Source organism: Cavia porcellus, unplaced genomic scaffold (genome assembly GCF_034190915.1).
Source record: "Cavia porcellus strain 051 isolate PalLab524CR breed Dunkin Hartley unplaced genomic scaffold, mCavPor4.1 scaffold_6, whole genome shotgun sequence".
Lineage (NCBI taxonomy): Eukaryota > Metazoa > Chordata > Mammalia > Rodentia > Caviidae > Cavia > Cavia porcellus.
This window is the reverse complement of record NW_026947489.1, coordinates 61,597,095-61,615,794: the sequence shown is the minus strand read 5'-3', so window position 1 is coordinate 61,615,794 and position 18,700 is coordinate 61,597,095. Positions and strand designations below refer to the sequence as shown.

Genomic DNA, 18,700 nt, shown 5'->3' with positions numbered 1-18,700 from the left:
CCTCCAGTGGCCAGGAAGGATGCTGGGGTGCAGGTTCCAGGGCTTGTACACGAAAACTGTCAAAAAACACATTGAGGGACTGTGCCTGCTCATCCAGATGCCCCTTAATACACAAAACCCTCATCAAATTCCACTGGAATTTGCATGGGAGAAGCCAATTACATAGAGAAATTGGTGGAAAATCTTATTATTATGAGCTGCAGCCCTTGCACCACCTGCTTACTTTAATGTCTAGAGATAAATGATAAGGAGACAAATTTCCATTTTCCTAAGCACCACGCAGGACCTTGGGCCTCCCTTCCATCACTTTTATTGAACGTAGCAGTTTGCCCCGGACTTAGGAACTGAAAATTGCTGAAGATAAACATTGTATTTTAAATTAATCCAGGCAACCAAGCAGACTGGAAAAAAATCATTTGAACAAATTGAAAACTGAAATGTTGATATCAGATATTAAATTAATATAAGTGAGATTGAAACAATATCTAATTAAAATAATTTGAAAAATGACTTGGAAATTGAAGCTGACATCGGCTCTTCCCAGCCTGTCACCATTATCACCACCCAGCCCTGCTCACCAACACTGGGCACCCTCAGGAGTCACAGGGGACCCTTGCACAGCCTCATTTATTTACCGATAATGGCTGCAGAGCAGGGCCGAGGAGCCTTCCTAGGGACTGAGGCACAGGCTAGCAGGTTGACCTTTCAGTTTCCAAAGAGAAAGGCCGCCATGTCTCTGTGGCAATGTGCACATTTACGGTGGATGCCAGAGCGTGTTCTCGCATAGGACTGTTAAAACCAACCATTCAGGCTTGTCCTGTTCTGGAGAGGGCTCAGTCTAGCAGCTGCAGCATCCCCTTGGCCAGTGGCTCGCTGTTGCAGGGTTGAATGAAGGTAGAGTGCATGAGAATGAAAGGCTCCAGAGTCCCACAGGTGCCTGTGATGTCCCTGCAGAAATCCCCACTGGGGCTTCAGAGCAGGATCCAGGGCTCTGCAAACAGTACTTGGACCTCTTAGCTTATGTGTGGCATCGCTGAGGGGCCTCCTGCTACACGACATCACCTTATGTGTGACGTGTGCTATGAACAGAAGTAACAGAAGGACAGCCATCTGTCACCTGAAAACACCTCTTCCTCATCACCTATTACCAAGCCAAGGCTGGGAAGAGCCAGCCGGATACCCCAACTGCAGTGTTAGGATGGATGGCACTGTGGAAGTGGCCCACAGGTCTGGGACTGAGCCCTTTCCAGAATGGCACCAATTCAGAGTGGCACCAGGTGAGCCCTGCTCTAGAAGGGACATGCAGTCATGAGGTCAGGAACCCAATGCAGGGAGGGCCCTGCTGCCCTTCCCAGCTGCAGTTCACACAGGAGCATTAACAAGCGGGACTCCCACACACATCAATCCATAGTGTGGCCATGTAGCCACATGTCTGGCTTCACCCCCAAGGCTCTTTCCAACCAGAACTCACCGCTCTTTCTCTCCAGCCCTGAGCAGCGCAGTGATGTGCAGGCTGGAGATTCTGTCTCCATCTGTGCATGGAAGGAAGTGGCTGCTAGGCGACTCCTTCTGCACAGCCCAGAATGCTGAGTGTGAGGACAGAGAGACATGATTGCAAATGCAAATGTAAATCTAGGTGACCCTAAGCCAAGGAAAAGCAGAGTCCATGGACATAAGAGGACTAGTCATGTTGACCTTTACCTGTGATATTTCCCAGCACCGGGCAAACTTGAACCCCAACATCCAAGACCTGGTAGCTGATATGGAGCAGGATCCCAGAGTGAGGGTGACCACAACATGGCCAAGACAACAGGGCCTGTGCTCTGAGGCCTGTGTCCAAGGGCTGGGCCTCAGAGTGATGTGGATGGATGGCAGACTCCTCAGGTCCCATCTGACCCAAAGGGGAGCTGCCCCAGTCAGCCTCAGGAAGAGGAAGCCCAGCCACACCACTGTACCCACAAAACCTCAGCCACAGAATTTGGGGCAAAATGTTCCCAATCGGCAGGGCCTTGGTGCCAACCTCTCTAAAGGATTCTCCTCTGACCTTGAGGATTCCCAGATGTAAAATTCCAAGAAATTTGAGTCCACAATAAAATATGCAAGCATGTTAACATACTCCTGTAATCCCAGCACTCAGGAGGCTGAGGCAAAAGGATTGCTGGGAGATTGAGACCAGCCTGGGCTATAAAGTGAACTGAAGACCATCCTGAACTGTGTAGAGACCCTGTCTCAAAAAAAAAAAAAAAAGGACAAAAAAATTAAAGTAAAATAAGGCAAAAATGTCCTTTGAATAAGTCTTTATCAAAAGCCAATCAAAAGAAGGAACAATCAGAATCTCAGGAGCCATAACTATCAGACAGATAATATACATGAAGTAATAGTAAGGTTTTACTCAAAAAATGATTTTGCAATACTCTGGGAGACTGATTTGAATCCTGTCTGGACAACTTAGCCACTTAGTGAGGCCCTTTCACAAAGATTAAAAAATTAAAGAAGATCTGGGATGTAGCTTAGTGTAAAGCCCCTGGAAAAAGCAATGGGGGGTGGGGATAGAGGCCTGGATATAGTTGAAATTAATGAAGTAGAGAAGGGAATTTTCCAGGATGCAACCCACAGACAGATGAACACATATAAAATACTAAAACAGGCTAAGAATCCTAGAGGACAGAATAGAAGCGTCTTCAGTTCCTTTAATAGGAGCTCCAGGAGGAAAGTGAAGGTAAGGTTTGAAGATAGGCTGAAAACTCTCCATCACTGATATGGACCTCAGCTCTTAGAGGCAGCAGTTGGGGTTGGGGTGACACTGATTCTGTGTCCCACAGAGACATCATTTGCATCCCAGAGGATCCTATGGCTGGGGGCTAGGGACGGAGGGACAACAGACACCAGAAGACATGGATGGTGCGACTCCTGCCTGACTTCCTGGCAGCCAAAATGAAGCTGGAAGACAGGATGAGGTCAGGGTGTTTCTGAGGGTGACAGTCATTCACCTAGACCTGGATACGGTGTTTGTTTCTTGTTACTGTAGCAGAGTGCACAAACTTGGGGGATTTGTAAAGAAAAGAGGTTCATTGTGCTGATAGGTTTGGCAGCTGAAAGTCCATGGCCCCCACCTGTTTGGCTCCGGTAGATAGCAGCAAAGTGTACATTCTTCAGGGCAGTGGTTAGGGGTGCGGAGGAGGCAGTGGGACTGCCTTGGCCTCTCCATGCCACTCACTGTGGTGGTTGCTAACCAGGGTTCCCTGGGGGTGGCACACACTCTTAAGGCTCCCAGCACATGAGGAGAAAGGAAGAAGCAGTCCTGTGTCCATGTAAAGGAAATTTGGTCATTTATTCTGCAAACACAAGGGAATCTCTGGGAGCATTGTATCTGCCTGTTTTCCATTGCTGTTATAAAGTACCAAAGGCTGGGTAACCTCAGAAAAAGAGGCATCAGAGACTGAAAGACTAAACAGCACTGTGCAGGCTCTGGGGGACCTCAGGGCAGATGGCACCACTGTGGGGCACTGAGGGAGACAGAGATCACATGCAAAGCAGGAACAGAGAGCAATTCTGAGTAGGGCTCCCACATGTGAAACAATCTTTTCTGGGGAACCAACCAGGTCCCAGAACAGTCATATGCACCTCTCAGGACACCAGTGTGTCCAGTGATGTTCTGCTAAGAAAAGCCCCACCAGCATTGCCCCCACACTGGGAACAAGCTTCCAGCAAATGAGCCTGTGAGAATGTTGAAAGCCACCCACAGGATAAATCAGCAAAAGTAGATGGTTGAGGAGGCTGTATGTGACACCACATGCAAAAATCGGTTGTGTTTCTATATTTAGGAAAAAGCTTAGAAAATGCAGTTTAAAAATAATCAATTATGAGCCAGGGATTTAACTCAGTAGCACAGCGCCTGCCTGGCAAGCATGAAATCCTTAGTCTGATTCCCAGGCCCCCTCACAAAAACTAAAAAATAAAAACAAAATGACCATTTACAAGAAAGACGAAGTGCCAGGCACATATATGTTTTAAATATGCAAAACTTTTATGGGAAAAAATCACATAGCTTTATCAAGAGATGTTAAAGATCTAAATAAATGCACAGATACACAAATTCTGAGAATAATATTGTTAATTCTTCCAAACCTCAGCAAAAGGAAAGAGGCAAACAGACAGGTATAGATAGACTGAATGAGGGATGAAGAGATAGTAGATAGGTGGATAGAAGGATGGATGGTTAGTTGCGGGAGCAGACTGAGGGACACAGAGAGGGAGAGAGACAGACAGACAGCTAATAGACAAGAAGACAGATGGACAGATAGATTGACAAGCTTCGTCAGCTAGCACAGGGCTAGACTGTACCTAAGGAAGGCAACGTGTGCCCACCTTCCTGTGAAGGGTGCAGGCCAGTGGCGATGGTGTAATGGTTATGGTTCAATAGTGCCACCAGGGGACTGAGCTGTCCCTCCTCTAGAAATCACCAAGAGTATCCCAAGAAGCAGTGCAAATCCTGCCTCTGCTAAATTCATCACAGCACATGTCCTGACAGAAGATGATCAAGACATCCATCCACCCACCTACCTGTTGTCTATCTTTTCTCCTTCCTCCCTCAGTCTATCTATCTGTCTGTCTATCTCTTTCCTGGGATTGTTGCTAAACTTTTGTTTCAGGTTTGGAAGAATTGGCATTGTTCTCAGAACCTGTGTACCTGTGCATTTGTTTAGATCTTTAACATCTCTCAACAAAATCAGGCAGGAGGAGAGATGGACAGCTAACAGGGTGAGCCATACTTCATACCAGGCAGGAAACAATGATCCTGTGAGTGCTGGGCAGGGGCAGAGCAAAGGCTCTGGGGCAGGAGCATGCCTAGGGCTCCAGTGGAAGGAACTGGACTGGAGGCCTGAAAGAGGGCAGTGATGGTGACATTAGATGGCATTAGGGTCCAGATCCTAAGGAGCTTTTTGCAGCTGCAGCTAGGACTTCAGCCAGGGGAAGGCTCTGTCCTGTGAATCCAGTCTGGTGGGTGTGGACTGTCACAGTATCCTTGGCTTTTGGGCATGGCGCCGTGACCCAGCAACTCAGATGAGCCATAAAGTGCTTTCTTTAAGTGAAATCAACTTCCCCACTCACTGAGGAGAGCATCAGGCACTCAAGTTGCTGGCATCTGCAATACAGCAAAGAGAGACATTGAGCTCTGTAGCTTTTGCTATATACTCAGAGCCTGGTACTCAACTGCTTTGAAACGCATTGAATTTGGCACTTGACACAAAAGTTTTGTCTTGATACTCATAGCTTCTTTGCTACTTGATGCTCAAACTAGAACTCATTATCAATGGCCTGATGTCATAAACAGCTCATGTGGTCCTTGCTATGTTAGGTGCTTGTCGTGCTTCCTGGAATAAATACCAGTGAGTACAGAGGTTCCACGGTAATGTTTGCTGTAACTGCTGTTTCATTGTGGTCATCGTTGTCCATCTCTTACTGTGTCCATTTATAGTGGAACCTCTTTATAGGTGCATGCATGAAGGGACAACACACAGTGCACGGTGCCCAACACTACCAGCAGTTTCTGGGATCAGTCTGGTGTCTGGGCCTGCACCCCCATGCCAGGGGGTCACAGGCGCCAGAGGCTCACCGGCTCACACGTGAAACTTCCAGAACCACCCCATCGTACCTCATTCCACAATGTGTTCTAAGTGCCAGGTTCTAAAGTGAGTTTTAGATTCAATTCTGGCCATCAAAGTGAGAAACTGGGGCAGATCCTGGGGAAATGTGGCCACCACCAGATGTGGTCGGTCCCTGGGGCTCAAGAGGAAGGTGTGATGAACGGCTGCAAAAGGGAGGACCCAAAGGCACTGGGGTCTCAGGAGCCACATAGGTCTCCTCCTGCAGGTAGGTGTGCTTACCTAGGCCCTAGGTATGCTGCCTCTCCTGGTCACCTCTCTGTGACCACCTTGTGTCCTAATGTAGAAAAGGAAGAGCGGGACCAGATGTGATGATAGAGAGCCTTTTGGGAGGATCACCAAGAATTTGAGGCCATCCTGGGCTCCATGGTGAGTTCAAGGCCAGCCTGAACTGCATAGTAAGACCCTATCTCAAAAAATGAAAGCAAGCAAAAAGAAAAGGAAGAGTGGAAAGAGACTGGGGCCCTAGGTGATGAGTTAGCCTCCACCTTGGTCCCTCTCCCCTTAGCAAGGCTGCCTTTCCAGGCTACGGGCACCCTCTGCACACCAAGGAAAAAGGAGATTGACCCGAGCCACCTCCTGCAAGGTCAAGTCAAGGCACAGGGCAGGGGCCATGCTGATACCCACCTCACCCAAGTAATGACTGACTCTGCTGGCCAGACTTGGTATGGAGATGCGCAGGGTGCATGGGGTGACCAACTGAGCAGGGGCCCACCAGGCGACAGGGCCAGCCTCGGGCCCTCCCTGCACACTGCAACTCCGAAGCAGCAAAGCCATTAAGTTGTTCCATTGTCATTTAGGTCACAGAGGAGACCTCTGCACACTCCTTCAGGTTAGAATAGTAGGGCCAGAGAGGGGAGGCAAAACCATTCCACTGAGCTGCGTGCTTAATTATATGGAATGCTGCATAAATTGTCAAGTGCAAAGAATTATTCTGATAAATTAAAATACTAATTAAATAGGCTATTGCAGAATTTTGAGAACATTACAGGGTTCCGCTTCTTCAGGTAATTTGCATATCCTTCATCTAGTGAATTTAATTTTAAAAGACTTCTTTTTTGTGTTTAGAGGCCTTTTTGTCTCCCGGGAAAGTAACAATGGGCTTCCCACATTGTTCTCTGCCTTCCTTGAAGCAGTGTCCTGCTGTCCCAGCCTGGGCTGCTGGTCTCTACTCATACTCTAACCTAACGTCCAGAACTTGCCTAAAAAATAACTTGGAACTGAAATTTGAACATTTACTGGACAAGATTTTTCTTTTTCTACTTCTAAGTGTGTGTCAGCAGAGACCTAGCACCGGTGATATTGTCCTGGATTGACAAACAGAAGGGAAGTGACCGGGCACTTCCTGGCCAGCCTGGGACATGCACGGCAGGACCTTACCAGGGGCAGCCCTGTCTCCAGGTTCCGAGGAGCCATGGCATGGAGACAGGTGCATCCTGCCATTCACTCCAGGGCACTTGCTTTGTGGTTGCTTGGGATAACATGTGTTGCCTGGGTTAAGCTCTCTCAGACTCAACACAGATCACTCTTCGGGCATGTCAAGACACTTTGGGAATAAACAGGTGCTATGGCTTGTGTCTAGCTGTCCCCTCAAAGCTTCATGCAGTCTTACTGCTTTTTCAGAGGTGGCAAGATCTAGAGTGTGTGACACTGGGGTTAGGGGTGTATAGTTAGTAAATCAGTCCACTGATTGATTTGGCATAGTTCTGGCCACGATTAAGGATGTACGCACTATACCCCCGCTAGGGTGCATAGCCTCCATGCAATACACGGGACACAAAGAGTCTTGTCTCTCCCTAGTTGCTTTTGCTATCTTGTGGGTACCATGAATTGTTCTCTGCAAAGTCACCCTGCCTTGAAGCCAGCCAATTATGGACTAAAACAAACTGTGATCTAAATAAACCTTTCTTTCCTCCTCTAACTTTGGGTGTTGGGTGTTCTGTCTCAGGGACCAGAGGAAAGGAACTAAAATAGCAGGTGAACGGATTCCTAGCACACACTCGCATTCAGAGCTCTCTCCTCACTGCTCCGGAGCACCATGCCAACGCATTTCCTACAACAGGTCCCTGGAGCACAGCGGTGACAAAATGGTGTTCCTTATAGTCCTCATCACTAGTCTACAAGATCAGCTCCCAGCAGCTGTGTCCAGTGGCCAGGGCACCTTCCAGAGCTGGCCAGCCTCCATGGCCTTGTTGGAAGATGCAGTCTCCTTCTGGGAATAGTTTTACAGAACATAAAATGCATCCCCCGGGTGTGCCACGCTGTTCAGTGTGTGCCTTGGACCACCTATGGGACAAGGCAGAGGAGCCAGGGAGCAGGGACTGCCACACCTGAGCCACTCACTGTCTGACCCTTTCTAGAAAAGATTGCTGGCCCCTAAGCTGGGCTGGTCTACTTGGTTATCAATTGGAAGGTTTTTTACTATTCCTGACCCTGAAATCTCACTGCTCGGTTACAAAGACTGCCACAGTTTTAATTCCATTTTTATGCACGTGTTCCTCAACCTGCTCGAACAGGTTCACTGTTCTCCCAGCCCCAGGCAGCTTGCCACTCAGTAAAGTTTACAGGAGACCACTGAAAGGATTGCTTTATGTTCTGTGTCTTCACCACAGTCTGCGCCTGGGCCACTCTCCCTGCCCTCTCGAGGCGTCTCCAGCCCTTCGCTGCAGCCGGCTCGACTTTCGGTTGCCTCACTTTCGGAGAAGCCTTACTTCCTTGTGTAAAAATAACGCCTGTAGTTCAAAGGGGAAACTTCCAGGAGATAATGGAAAGTCTGGAAGGTGGGATGCCAGCCTGGGTCGGGGGCTCATGTGTGTCTCTCTGAAAGATATTTCATTACCAGGGATTAATGTAGGAGTAAGACAGTAAGAGCTGAAGTGATTGCTGCTTTCTCGCTTTTTCCTTCCACATTAATCACAATCACAATGCACTCTTCATGGGGTTTGCAATACAATTCTATTTTTCCTGGTTTTCATTTCCAAAGTGGCTTTATCCAATATGGAATTTATCCAAAAGGATATTCCCACAGAATTATAAGCTAGAGTCAGTTGCCTGGTGACACACTCCTGTCTATGAAGTCGCTCCACACAGGACCCTGCAGTGTCACTGACACCACCCATCATTTGTAAGGCTCACTCTCGCAAGTCATCTTCTGGAGTCTTCTTCATTCGACGTTGGTAGAAAACTGGAATGAGGCTTTTACCAGAGTGAGTGAGGCTGCTTCCTGAAGGGGCAGGAGGAAGGGGAATCAAAACTCCAGCGCTGATAGCAGAATTCCAGCTCTGCCTCCAGGGGCATCCTTCGTCAACATGGAATGTTAATTAATCAGCCGCTGCTTCCCAGGGACTGGGTAATGACCATCACTACATCATTCACGGTTTTCAAAGCGCAGTCGCCTATACTTCCTCAGCAGCCCTGGTGTGGCGTCATGCTGTGACTGAGACCACTGGCGCACAGGACGGGGCTAGGCAGGACACCAGGCTCTTGTCACCAGGATGGCCTTGCTGAAGCAGCCATGTGGGCAATGACTTCCTGTTTGGGGTGCTTGTGCACTTGTGCCTGGAGATCCACACCCTCCCCACAATGACCCTTGCTTCTTCATTTTCCCAACAGCTGACCACAGGAACCAACTGGAGGAGGCTTCTGGACTGAGGATCCTTCAGAGCGGGACCGGGCCGGTGAGTAGTGTGAGGGAGGCCTCACGTGTGTGTCCATGACGGCGTCCTATTCAGGTGGCATCTCAGTGTCAGGTGGCTCGCGGCTGACTTCAGGAGCAGTGGTTGATGTGGTGCATACTCCTGTTGCTGTGGATTCTGGCTAAGGGTGCTGCAGATTTGATGCTTTAGGTGGTCTTTGAGATTCGGATCTGGTGTCTCCCCTTGAAAGATGAATAGCAACGAAGCAGTGTAGAGATGTGTTTGGAAGACACACGCTACTCAGTCAGCTGTTTTGCAGGTGCTGAGTTGATGGGAGAGGTCCAGGGAAATGCTCCCTTTCTCCTGGGTGGGAGAGGGCAGACAAAGGTAGAAAAGAAACAGTGCCCCCATGATGCAGTTGCCCGTCCTCAGCCCGGTCATGTCCACGTGTTCTTGACCACACGCTACCACCATCGAGGCCACCAGTACACAGCTGCAGCCGCCATTGAGACCATACCCCCAGTTGTGTGATAACTGAATGACCTGTCCTTAGAACTGAGATGACTCCTCTTGGAAGAAGCATGTGGTCACTTGTAAGTCAGCATGGACCAAAGCAATGTGCCACCGTGCTTGAAATTTCACTGTACACACCATTCAAGATAATTAGCTATTGAGGAAGGCTTATTATGTGGGCGCCTCTCTGTGTGGCAGCAATGTTCTTGCTGAGCCACTTAAAGATGAACCGCTGCTTTGGGGCTGTCTCCTTCCCTCAGTTCTGGTCTTTAGAGCTTGAGAGGAGAACTTGCTAAATCAGTCACTGTACTCAAATGAGCGTGCATGTTGGGTGCACTCGTTGAGAGCAGCAGCTGGAGAGGATGCGCGTTGAGACTGACGGGATGAGGACAGCACCAGTGACTGGTGAGAACTTTGCAAAGACTCCTGAGAGTCTGAGAGATGCCAGAATCCATAGCGCCAGCCCAGGTTAATGGAACGTTTCACCGCTGTGCGTCCTGGTGTGCCTGTTAGCTTGCTGTCTTCAGCACTAGCACGGGGAGAGGGAGGGTCTAAGCATCTTAGGGGTCAAGAGTATCATCCTTATCCATAGGAAGGGTGGTGACTGATGGCAGCAAGGGCCACCTTGCAGCTGGTCAACAGGGGAAGGGCCGGTTCCGTTGCCATCATCGTGGACAGGATTTTTGCCCATTTCCCCCTTTGCTTGCTGGCCCAGCAGAAAAACTTCTGGGTTCAAGAGTAGTGTACCCCAAGATTGGGGGCAAACTCAGGTGAAAATGGGCTGATTTTATCAGTGTCACCCTGTTTGGGAAAGGCCAAAACCATGGGTGCATCAGGACCTCTCAGGAAGTGTGCTCTCTAGGAGGGACTAGACTCGTGGTTTCTTTTTAGTCCTGATGTCTTCTGTAGGGAGGTGTGGTCCTGAGTTAACAAGTAAGAAGCTTTGTATTTTCTCCCCATGTCTCAGCACCCACCCCTGCATTAGCTTCCCACCTTGAAGTTTCTGCACAACCTAGCATGAGCTGCAGGTCTGGTTCATCTCCTCTGCCCTCCGCACAGGCAAGGGCTTTAGTCCCAGTCCCCATTTTCAGGTGAAGCAGTGAGGCAGCTTGTAAGGTCCGAGGCTTAATGTGGGGTCTCGGTGTCAACTCCCCCCTCCACCCCCACAACTATAGGCACCGTCCACATGTGCATCCAGGGACCCGAGCCCCAGGTCCTCACTCTCCATCTCTCTTCAGCTGGGCCTGTGCTCTTGGAGATGCACTGTGTTTCCTCCTTTGTCTCCACACAGTTTGAGAGGGGGTCCCACTCTCATCAGTTTACCACCCCATTCATTGTTTCATTCCGTCAATCCTCACTGTGGCAGCTGTGAAATATTAAAGCCACAACTGAGAGCAACGGAGCAGACTCCTGAACTCAGGGAGTGTCCACCCCCGTGAACCTGCTTTGAGCCCACTTGACATCTTGTGGGTCCCTACCTGTGTGGACTTTCTCTCCGGTCTTTGAGACCCACGTCTCTTGGGTCTCATCTTCTGTCTTGAAGCCCTGACCATGACCACTTGTCTGTGCACTCTGTACAACCTCTCCTTCCAATTGCTACCTTTTATCCTTTGTCAGTGAGCACCGAGCCGACTCAGCGCTCTCAGGAACCACTGTGCTTTATTGCAGACATGTGTCTTCACCTGCCTCCCTCCTAGCCTGTGACCTTGGTGGCATTTTATGGCAGGAAAAACCTGTTTGCTACCTCCACCAGCTACACAGGAAGAACACACTCCCTCCCCTCCTCCCCCTCCTCCTCCTCCTCAGCAGTGAATGGGGCACCAGTCAGCCACCCCCTTCTGTCATGGTTGGACGCCTTCCTCACTGAATTATTGCTGTCAGAAGACACATATTCTGTCATGTTCCCATCTGATGAAAATTATCTAAGCCGCCCTTGATACCAGGCTCCTGACAGAAACCCCACCTCAGCTTCTCTGTGTCCTTCCTAGCAAAGCTTATCCAGAATGAGTCTGTGTCCCCGGAATCCTCCCTTCCCCACATGTTCCTGTCAGGATCTGCTCCCATGAGCAGTGGCACTGTCCACTGCCAGGGTGGCCTGAGCCTCAGAGCTGCACAGCTGGACTTTGCTTCTCGTGCGTCTCAGCAGCAGCTTCTCTCACCCATCTTGGAACACTAGTTGCATGAATGTCATTGCAGTCCTTTCATGGCTTGCTCCACCTTTGTCCACTGCCATCCTTCTGAAAATCCAAGACACTGTGCCTTCCCGTACCTCTGCGTGCTGTCTGCCCTAGCGTCTCACCCAGGCCAGGGGTTGTTACACTATCTTTCTTTCTTGTGATGTCCCCCAGCATCAGTCTCAGGTGTTAAGCCACAAATGTACCCAGTCCCCAGTATCCTAGACTTCTCCCAGATGTCTGTTCAGGTGTCTCACACCTAACCATCATGTTCCCTGCTTGGACATGTAGGGGTGGCTCACACTCCAAGTTAGGACAAAGCAAGAGGACTTTGCTGCCCACACGTGTTTCTGGCCCACAGTGTTCTCCTCTCATCACAAATAGTTATGAAGCTCTGGAGGGACTGAGTTGATCTGATTCATGGAAGTGTGAATCACTGATTATCTGTGAAGCAGATTGTGTAAGCTAAAAGGAATGTCCCTCTGTCCACTTTCTCCTAAGTGGTTCTCCATGGGTCCGTGGCTCCCAGTTACTGGTGTAGGAGGAGGCAGGAGCCCAGCACCCAGAAATCCCGGTTGGGAAGCTGTTCTTGACCTGAAGAAGGGAAGTTTATGTATTCGGAGCAAATTTAAAGTAGAAAAAACAGGAAAGAAGAGTAGAGTTGAGAAATTTTCAAGAAACTAGTGATATTTTTCCCCAATTTTAACTTCCTCATTCAGAAGCCTGATCTTGATGATTCTGATTTTTTAAATGTATTTCACATTCTTCTAATTCCTGACTCTAGAATGTAAAGTGGAGTTTGATTACTAGAAATCTAACAGCATTTATAGACTCTCCTCGCAGCACTGTGACTCACACATGTGATGACAGATAGTGGAATTAAAACCTCTTAAAGAAAGTAGAAATCTCTCAAAACAACATTTAAAGGAAACAAAACAGATTATGGTGCATATACACATCCTAATAGATGGGTGGCATTTTGATATGTTTCAAATCTAATCTGGTGTCTTGAGAAGTTTTCATACTTTATCCAAGTTAGTAGTCACATCTCTTGCAAGGGAAAATTATTATTATCCCAAAGAAAAGCTCAAAAATTAGGAAGAAAACCAATCTCAATGAGGTTTCCAGGGCACTTCTGGGGCCCAGTTACTGGAAGTGTGGCTGAACAAGCAAATTTGGCCCACCCTTACAACAGTGCTGCTGGGCTTCCCTGCTGGCCTCCAAATCGGAGATGAGGCCACCCAGGCCTCAGCGAGAAGCACTCCAGAGAGGCTAGTCCTGGATCCCTGTCCTGAGCAGACTGGCCATGGGGGAGCTCTCCCCACTGGGAGCAGGCATAGTTTCTAAGTGTTTCTCCGGAACCTCTGGACCTTAGAAAGCTCTGCTCAGCAACCATCGTGGGTGGGTACCAGTCTGACATCTTACCATCCTCACCACCATATCCACCAGCTCTGTGCCTTTGCCGCTTCTGCTACTTCCTGGTTCCAGGTACAATTTTGTTCAAAGACAAAGAGGATGACCATGTCCAAGCCCTTAGCCCATGAGCCTGTGACCAGCGTCCTGTCTGATGAGCATGGCTGGGCTCCTTGAGCATGGAGCACGCTAACTGGAGTAGGTGTGGGTACCTGGTAGCCTCTGCAGACATGGCTGGGGTGAGACTGCACAATGGAGGTGAGGGGAAACAGCTTCATTCTCTTCCCCTGAACACTGTTCAGTCCCTTCCTAGCTGATGAAAGAGATACTGCTACTTTAAATAACTTCCTCAAAATTCTACTTTGGTTGCTCAGGGATTTCTGGGAGAAACTTGGATACTGAATGCAGATTTAGGCCAAATGAATGGGCAGGAAAATGATGGTCCAGCAGACCAGGCACCTGCATCACAGGAGACCTGGGAGAGTACACACCTGCCCACTGCACATGCCAGAGTGATAGGTCAGGTTAGACCAGAAACGGTCAGTACAGAGGGACTTCTTCCCACAATGAGCATCCCAGAAAGAGAAGGCTGCAGCTGTTGACAGGGTGACAAGCAGCTCCGCTCTTCTTGCCAGGTACTTTGTTGTGTCCAGGGGGCTCATGAGAGACAGGCTGGTGGGGAGGCTTTGGGTCAGCACGTGTCAGGATACAGACAGGTAAGAGGACTGCTGCTGGCAGTGAGACACACAGGGAGCCCATTGCCCACAGTGCCAGGGAGGTGGCGACACATGAGTGCCACTGAGGCTTATCTCAACAAAGTCATAGGTTGTTTACGGATAGTTTTGCTTTTAAATAAAGACCAAATATGCTAAAACATGCATATACCTACTCAGCTGGAGGTGACATAAGCCAGTTTAACTTTTAAAAAACAGTATGAGCTGAGCACAGAGCTGCATACCATAACCCCAGCATTCTGGGAGACCAAGGCAGCAGAATCACAAATTGAGTCTAGCCCAGACAATTTAGCAAAACCTTGACCCGAAATAAAAATTAAAAAGTCTGGGGATGTAGTTCAGTGCAAAGGTTCTGGGTTCAGTTCCCCGTATTGCAAAAACTAAAGATAAAAGAAGAGAGGGAAGGAGGGAGGAAAGTAGGGAGATTGCTAAAAAACAGAACCTTGCCTTTAGATCAGGAGTCAAACACTCAGAAACCTATGTTAAGGAGGCCATTCAGCACATAAAATTTTTTTTAAACTTGCGACAAAAATAAAATTGACTTACAATGTAAGATCACAGGAAGGAATCACTGTGCTGCATACTCAAAGCCACGGCTTCTGTAGAAGTTGCCGCAGGCAGTCTGCCCTCCAGCATGGTGGTGGGGGCACCATATGTGGGAAGAACCTGGCACAGCACAGGTGCATGCACAGAGGGGGTCACGGGTGTGGTGTCCCCCTTTCTGCAAACTTTTCTCTCAAACCATCTTTTGCCTTCCTCCTTTAAATCATGATAGACTTGCAGGATGCCACCAAGCTGGACAGGGTGGCCCCTTACCCTTGTCGCCTGATGAGGTCCCATGGTCAGGTCTGCACACTGACAGGACATTGGCAAAGCTGGGGCCTTGCCATGGCTGCCATGTGCAGCTCTAAGCGGTTCCTCCCTCTGCTCTGCTCTGCACTCGCACAAGGAGCATGCAGGCTGGGGTGCAGATCCCTGTCAGATCACGTACTCAGACTGCACAGGCTCCGGTGCCATCCCCACACCACTGAAAAATAAAGAAAAACAGTAAAGAACACGGCATTGCGAGCGAGGGCACACTCACGTGGATGTGCATACAAAGCCAGGGAGGAAACACCAGCAGTGTGGGTGTGCTTGGTGGGGCCGGGAAGGCCACTGAGCCCATCCATGACAACCACAGTCACCATGTGCTTTTTTAAAAAAACTGTATTGTTCTGTGTATTTGGTTTCTTGAACCATGGTCTCACTAGGACTAGAGTAGCCTTGAGTTCATGGCAATCCTCCTGCCTCAGCCTTTTGAGTGCTGGAATTACAGACACAGGAATGATGCCAATCAGTGATTATGCCAGTTGGTGACAAGCCACTCAGAGATGCCTATTCTGCCGAGGGACTGCAGTTCCCACCTGGGACAGGTGACAGGCTCGAGCCCTTGGTACAGTCATGATAGTGATTGACGGTGCCCACTTTCTTGTCCTTTCATTTTCCGTCTACAAACCCTGATTCTTTGGGCATTGTTTCGGGCGTGAAATCTATGTTTGCCCAGGGTGCAGCCTCCTGAGCTCTGTAAACCCTCTGTCCACTCTCCGCCTGCTCCTGCCTTGGCCTTGGGACAGAAGACGCCACCTGCTGGAGAACGTGAGGGAGGGAACACTGTGCCTCACAGGAGGGCAGGCTCTGCGGTCATGCTGGCAGGACAGGGATACTGGGCATCAAGTTGGGTGACGATGTGATGGCCTAGGCACAGAGAGCTGAGGCCAGGTTGCTTGGGTAGACCACCCCACGTTCCATCTCAGCCCACAACAAGTCCCGTTCTTGCCCAACTAAGCACCAGCTTGCTCCGCCAGCTGTCAGAGGGCCCAGGTCGCACCCTCCATACACCCAAAGCAACACAGCACAGAGCGTGTGAGACTCCACACCTGTGTTTGTGCATGGACCCTGAGCGTCCCCAGCGCCCCCCAAGCTCCCTGCAGGAGGCTGTGTTCCAGTCAGCCCCACTGTACACCTTGTTGCCCCATGCCTCTCACCTCCCTCCTGTCCAGCTAATCTACATTTCCTGACAGAGGACAGAATTTTTCTCTTAAATGCAAAAGTGCATCGGTCCAAGGAAAGCCTGCTGGTGGCACATGCTCCTGCCTGTGTCTGAGAAGAACACCTGCGTAGCATTGTGTTAACTGTGACAGCATCAACCACAGCTCTATATTCAACCCTGGGTGCCCACGTGGGTCGGGTGGACCCAGGTCACCAAGTGAGCAGGCACTGGATGGGCAAGGGCCCTGGTGCCCTGCCTGGGCTCAGCCCCTGTGACAGTAGGCCTAGGAGGCCCATGTTGTCCCCACATCGGCTCCCATTGCTCCTTGTGCTCTTCCTGTTTCCCCCAGGAGAGAAAGTGACGGAAGGTGCATCTGATGTAATTAACCAGACTTGCTGCATTGGCAAGCAGGGTCTCGTGTGAAGCACCCCTTTTCTGAAAACCAGTGTCCCCTCGACTCTCCAGGCCCTTTGCAGTTCATTCCCATGACTTATAGCAGACAGGAAGTGTCTCCTGAAGTGGCAGTTGCTGTAGTGACAACCTCACAATCCAAGTAAACAGTCACATAGCGTGGGATCCATTGTGCCCGTGGAGGGCACCAGCAGCTCCACTTCCTACCCTGCCCCTGACGCTTCCTTGCCCCTCTCTAGCATTGCAGCTAATTTCTGTTTAAAAAATGCCTATCAGGGAGATTCCAGCTGCCAGGACATGCACACTGTCCAAGGCTGGACTGAGGTGATGTCCTTCGAATCTCCTTGGGAAACACAGGCCCATGGGCACAGATGCTCCCGTAGCCTGGTGAGTGCGGCATTGGAGTCTGTGTTCATTGAAAACCTGAGCCCTGGAGAGTCCCAGAAGCAACAACAGGTAGTGTTCAGGGACCCTTTTTGATCTTCCCTATAAGGCTTGGTCTTCCTCACTGGAACAAAACACCAAATACCCTCCACCTTGAGGAGGAAAGATTTATCTTGGCTCACAGTTTTTGGAGATTTCCGTCCATAGCCTGCTCCAGGCAAAAGCACAGTGGAAGGACTGGGGGCAGGGAGTGGGGAGCTGGGTGGGCAGGAAGCAGAGGGAGAAGAAAGGAGCCTGGAAGAAGACGCACCCTTCCAGGCCACGCCCAAGTGGCTGCCTCTCACCAGGGCCCACCTCTTATAGCACTCAGCCATGGTGCCCACCCTTCCAGACACAGGGCCCTTTGGAGGCCATGTAGCTAGCTCTAAACCATGGCAGGGGAGCTCTAAACCACCTTCAGGGGAGGTTAAAGAGAACCCTCAGGGTGCCAACCCCGTCCTCTTGAGGGATGATGGCCCAGTAGCTGCTCACCGCTGCTTGACACCTCTTCCTTGCCAGGGTCTGTTCCAAACACCATGTGACATGTAGTACAGATGGAGAAACTGAGGCACAGGCAAGTAACAGCAGAAGCAGCAGCCAGGATCAATCCCAAGCAGTCCAGTTCAGAGCCTACCTCCTGCCCCTTAAGCTATACCTCAATAGCTCTGATGGCAGGAAGGGCTTCAATTCTGCCTTTGGGTGAAGCGACCTTATGTTGTCTGTCAGCTGAAAAAGCATACCTGGAGGGTCTGCCTGGGCCCATGGGGCAGCATCCACCTAGCACCCCACAGCGGCTGGTGGTCAGGGATGCCCTAGGTCTAAGAATAACCGAGACCTCTGCATCAGAGCACCTCCCATCCCAACCACCCCAGAGCAGGGTCTGTATGGTGGCTATACTGGGGCAGGTGCGGTGACACTCTGAACCTGGCCCAGCACATGTTGCCTGTTCTACCTGGGCCCATGTTGGGGCAGGCATGACAGAGTGGATGCCTTGCAGAACCTGCCTGGTCATCCTGCGCACCTCCTGCAGAGCTCTCTTCACAGTGCCTGCTGCCCATGTGATGTCATGTCCATCTCCCTGGGAACCCATCAGTTCAGGCACCGTACGTGGTGATCCCTGTGTGCCTCTGGTGTACATCACAGTGCCAACGCCTGTCAAGAACTAGGGAGTCTGAGTGGGTGGGGCTGTGACACTGCCTGCAGGTGGACACCCTTGGTGGCATTCACTGTCTCCTGCAGTGCTGGCAGATATGCAGACTGCCTTTCCAGGGCCTGCGGTCCCATGAAAGATGGGGCTCCTCTCCCCTCATTTATGCCCAGCCACAGTTCCTGCCTTGTCTCTGACACCGGACCTTCTTTGACAGCAGCAGCTGGAGACAGCTGTGGCTTCTTATCACCAAGGTCCCTGACACAGAGCCCACCCTGTGCCCGATGCCACAGGCATGAGGATGCCAGGCTGCTCTAACTCTCCTGAAATAAGTAGTCGTCCTCGTAACACAAAATGTAACCTAATGCTAAATTTAAGTTTATGTCATGGAAACACATATAACACAGCAGAGGCAGCAGGTACAGCTGTAACTTTGATGTGCTTTCTTGTGAACACATCTCCTGTGTGAGAGAAGGAAGCTATATACAGAAATGTCCTCAAACGTAGCCTGAGGCATCGCGGAGCCCCAGAGCCTAGCAGCGCCAACACGGAAGA

The 18,700-nt window shown here is 50.1% G+C and overlaps 1 protein-coding gene across 6 annotated transcripts in view; it reads left to right on the top strand.

The window, feature by feature from the left end:
* Ptprn2 (protein tyrosine phosphatase receptor type N2) overlaps window positions 1-18,700 on the top strand; it is a 542,085-nt gene that overhangs the window by 337,870 nt on the left and 185,515 nt on the right. For all 6 annotated transcript variants that reach the window (XM_063250851.1, XM_063250850.1, XM_063250852.1 and 3 more), the window contains one exon: window positions 9,279-9,343. In XM_063250851.1, coding sequence (XP_063106921.1) covers window positions 9,279-9,343 — 65 coding nt within the window. The remainder of the gene's footprint in view (window positions 1-9,278; window positions 9,344-18,700) is intronic.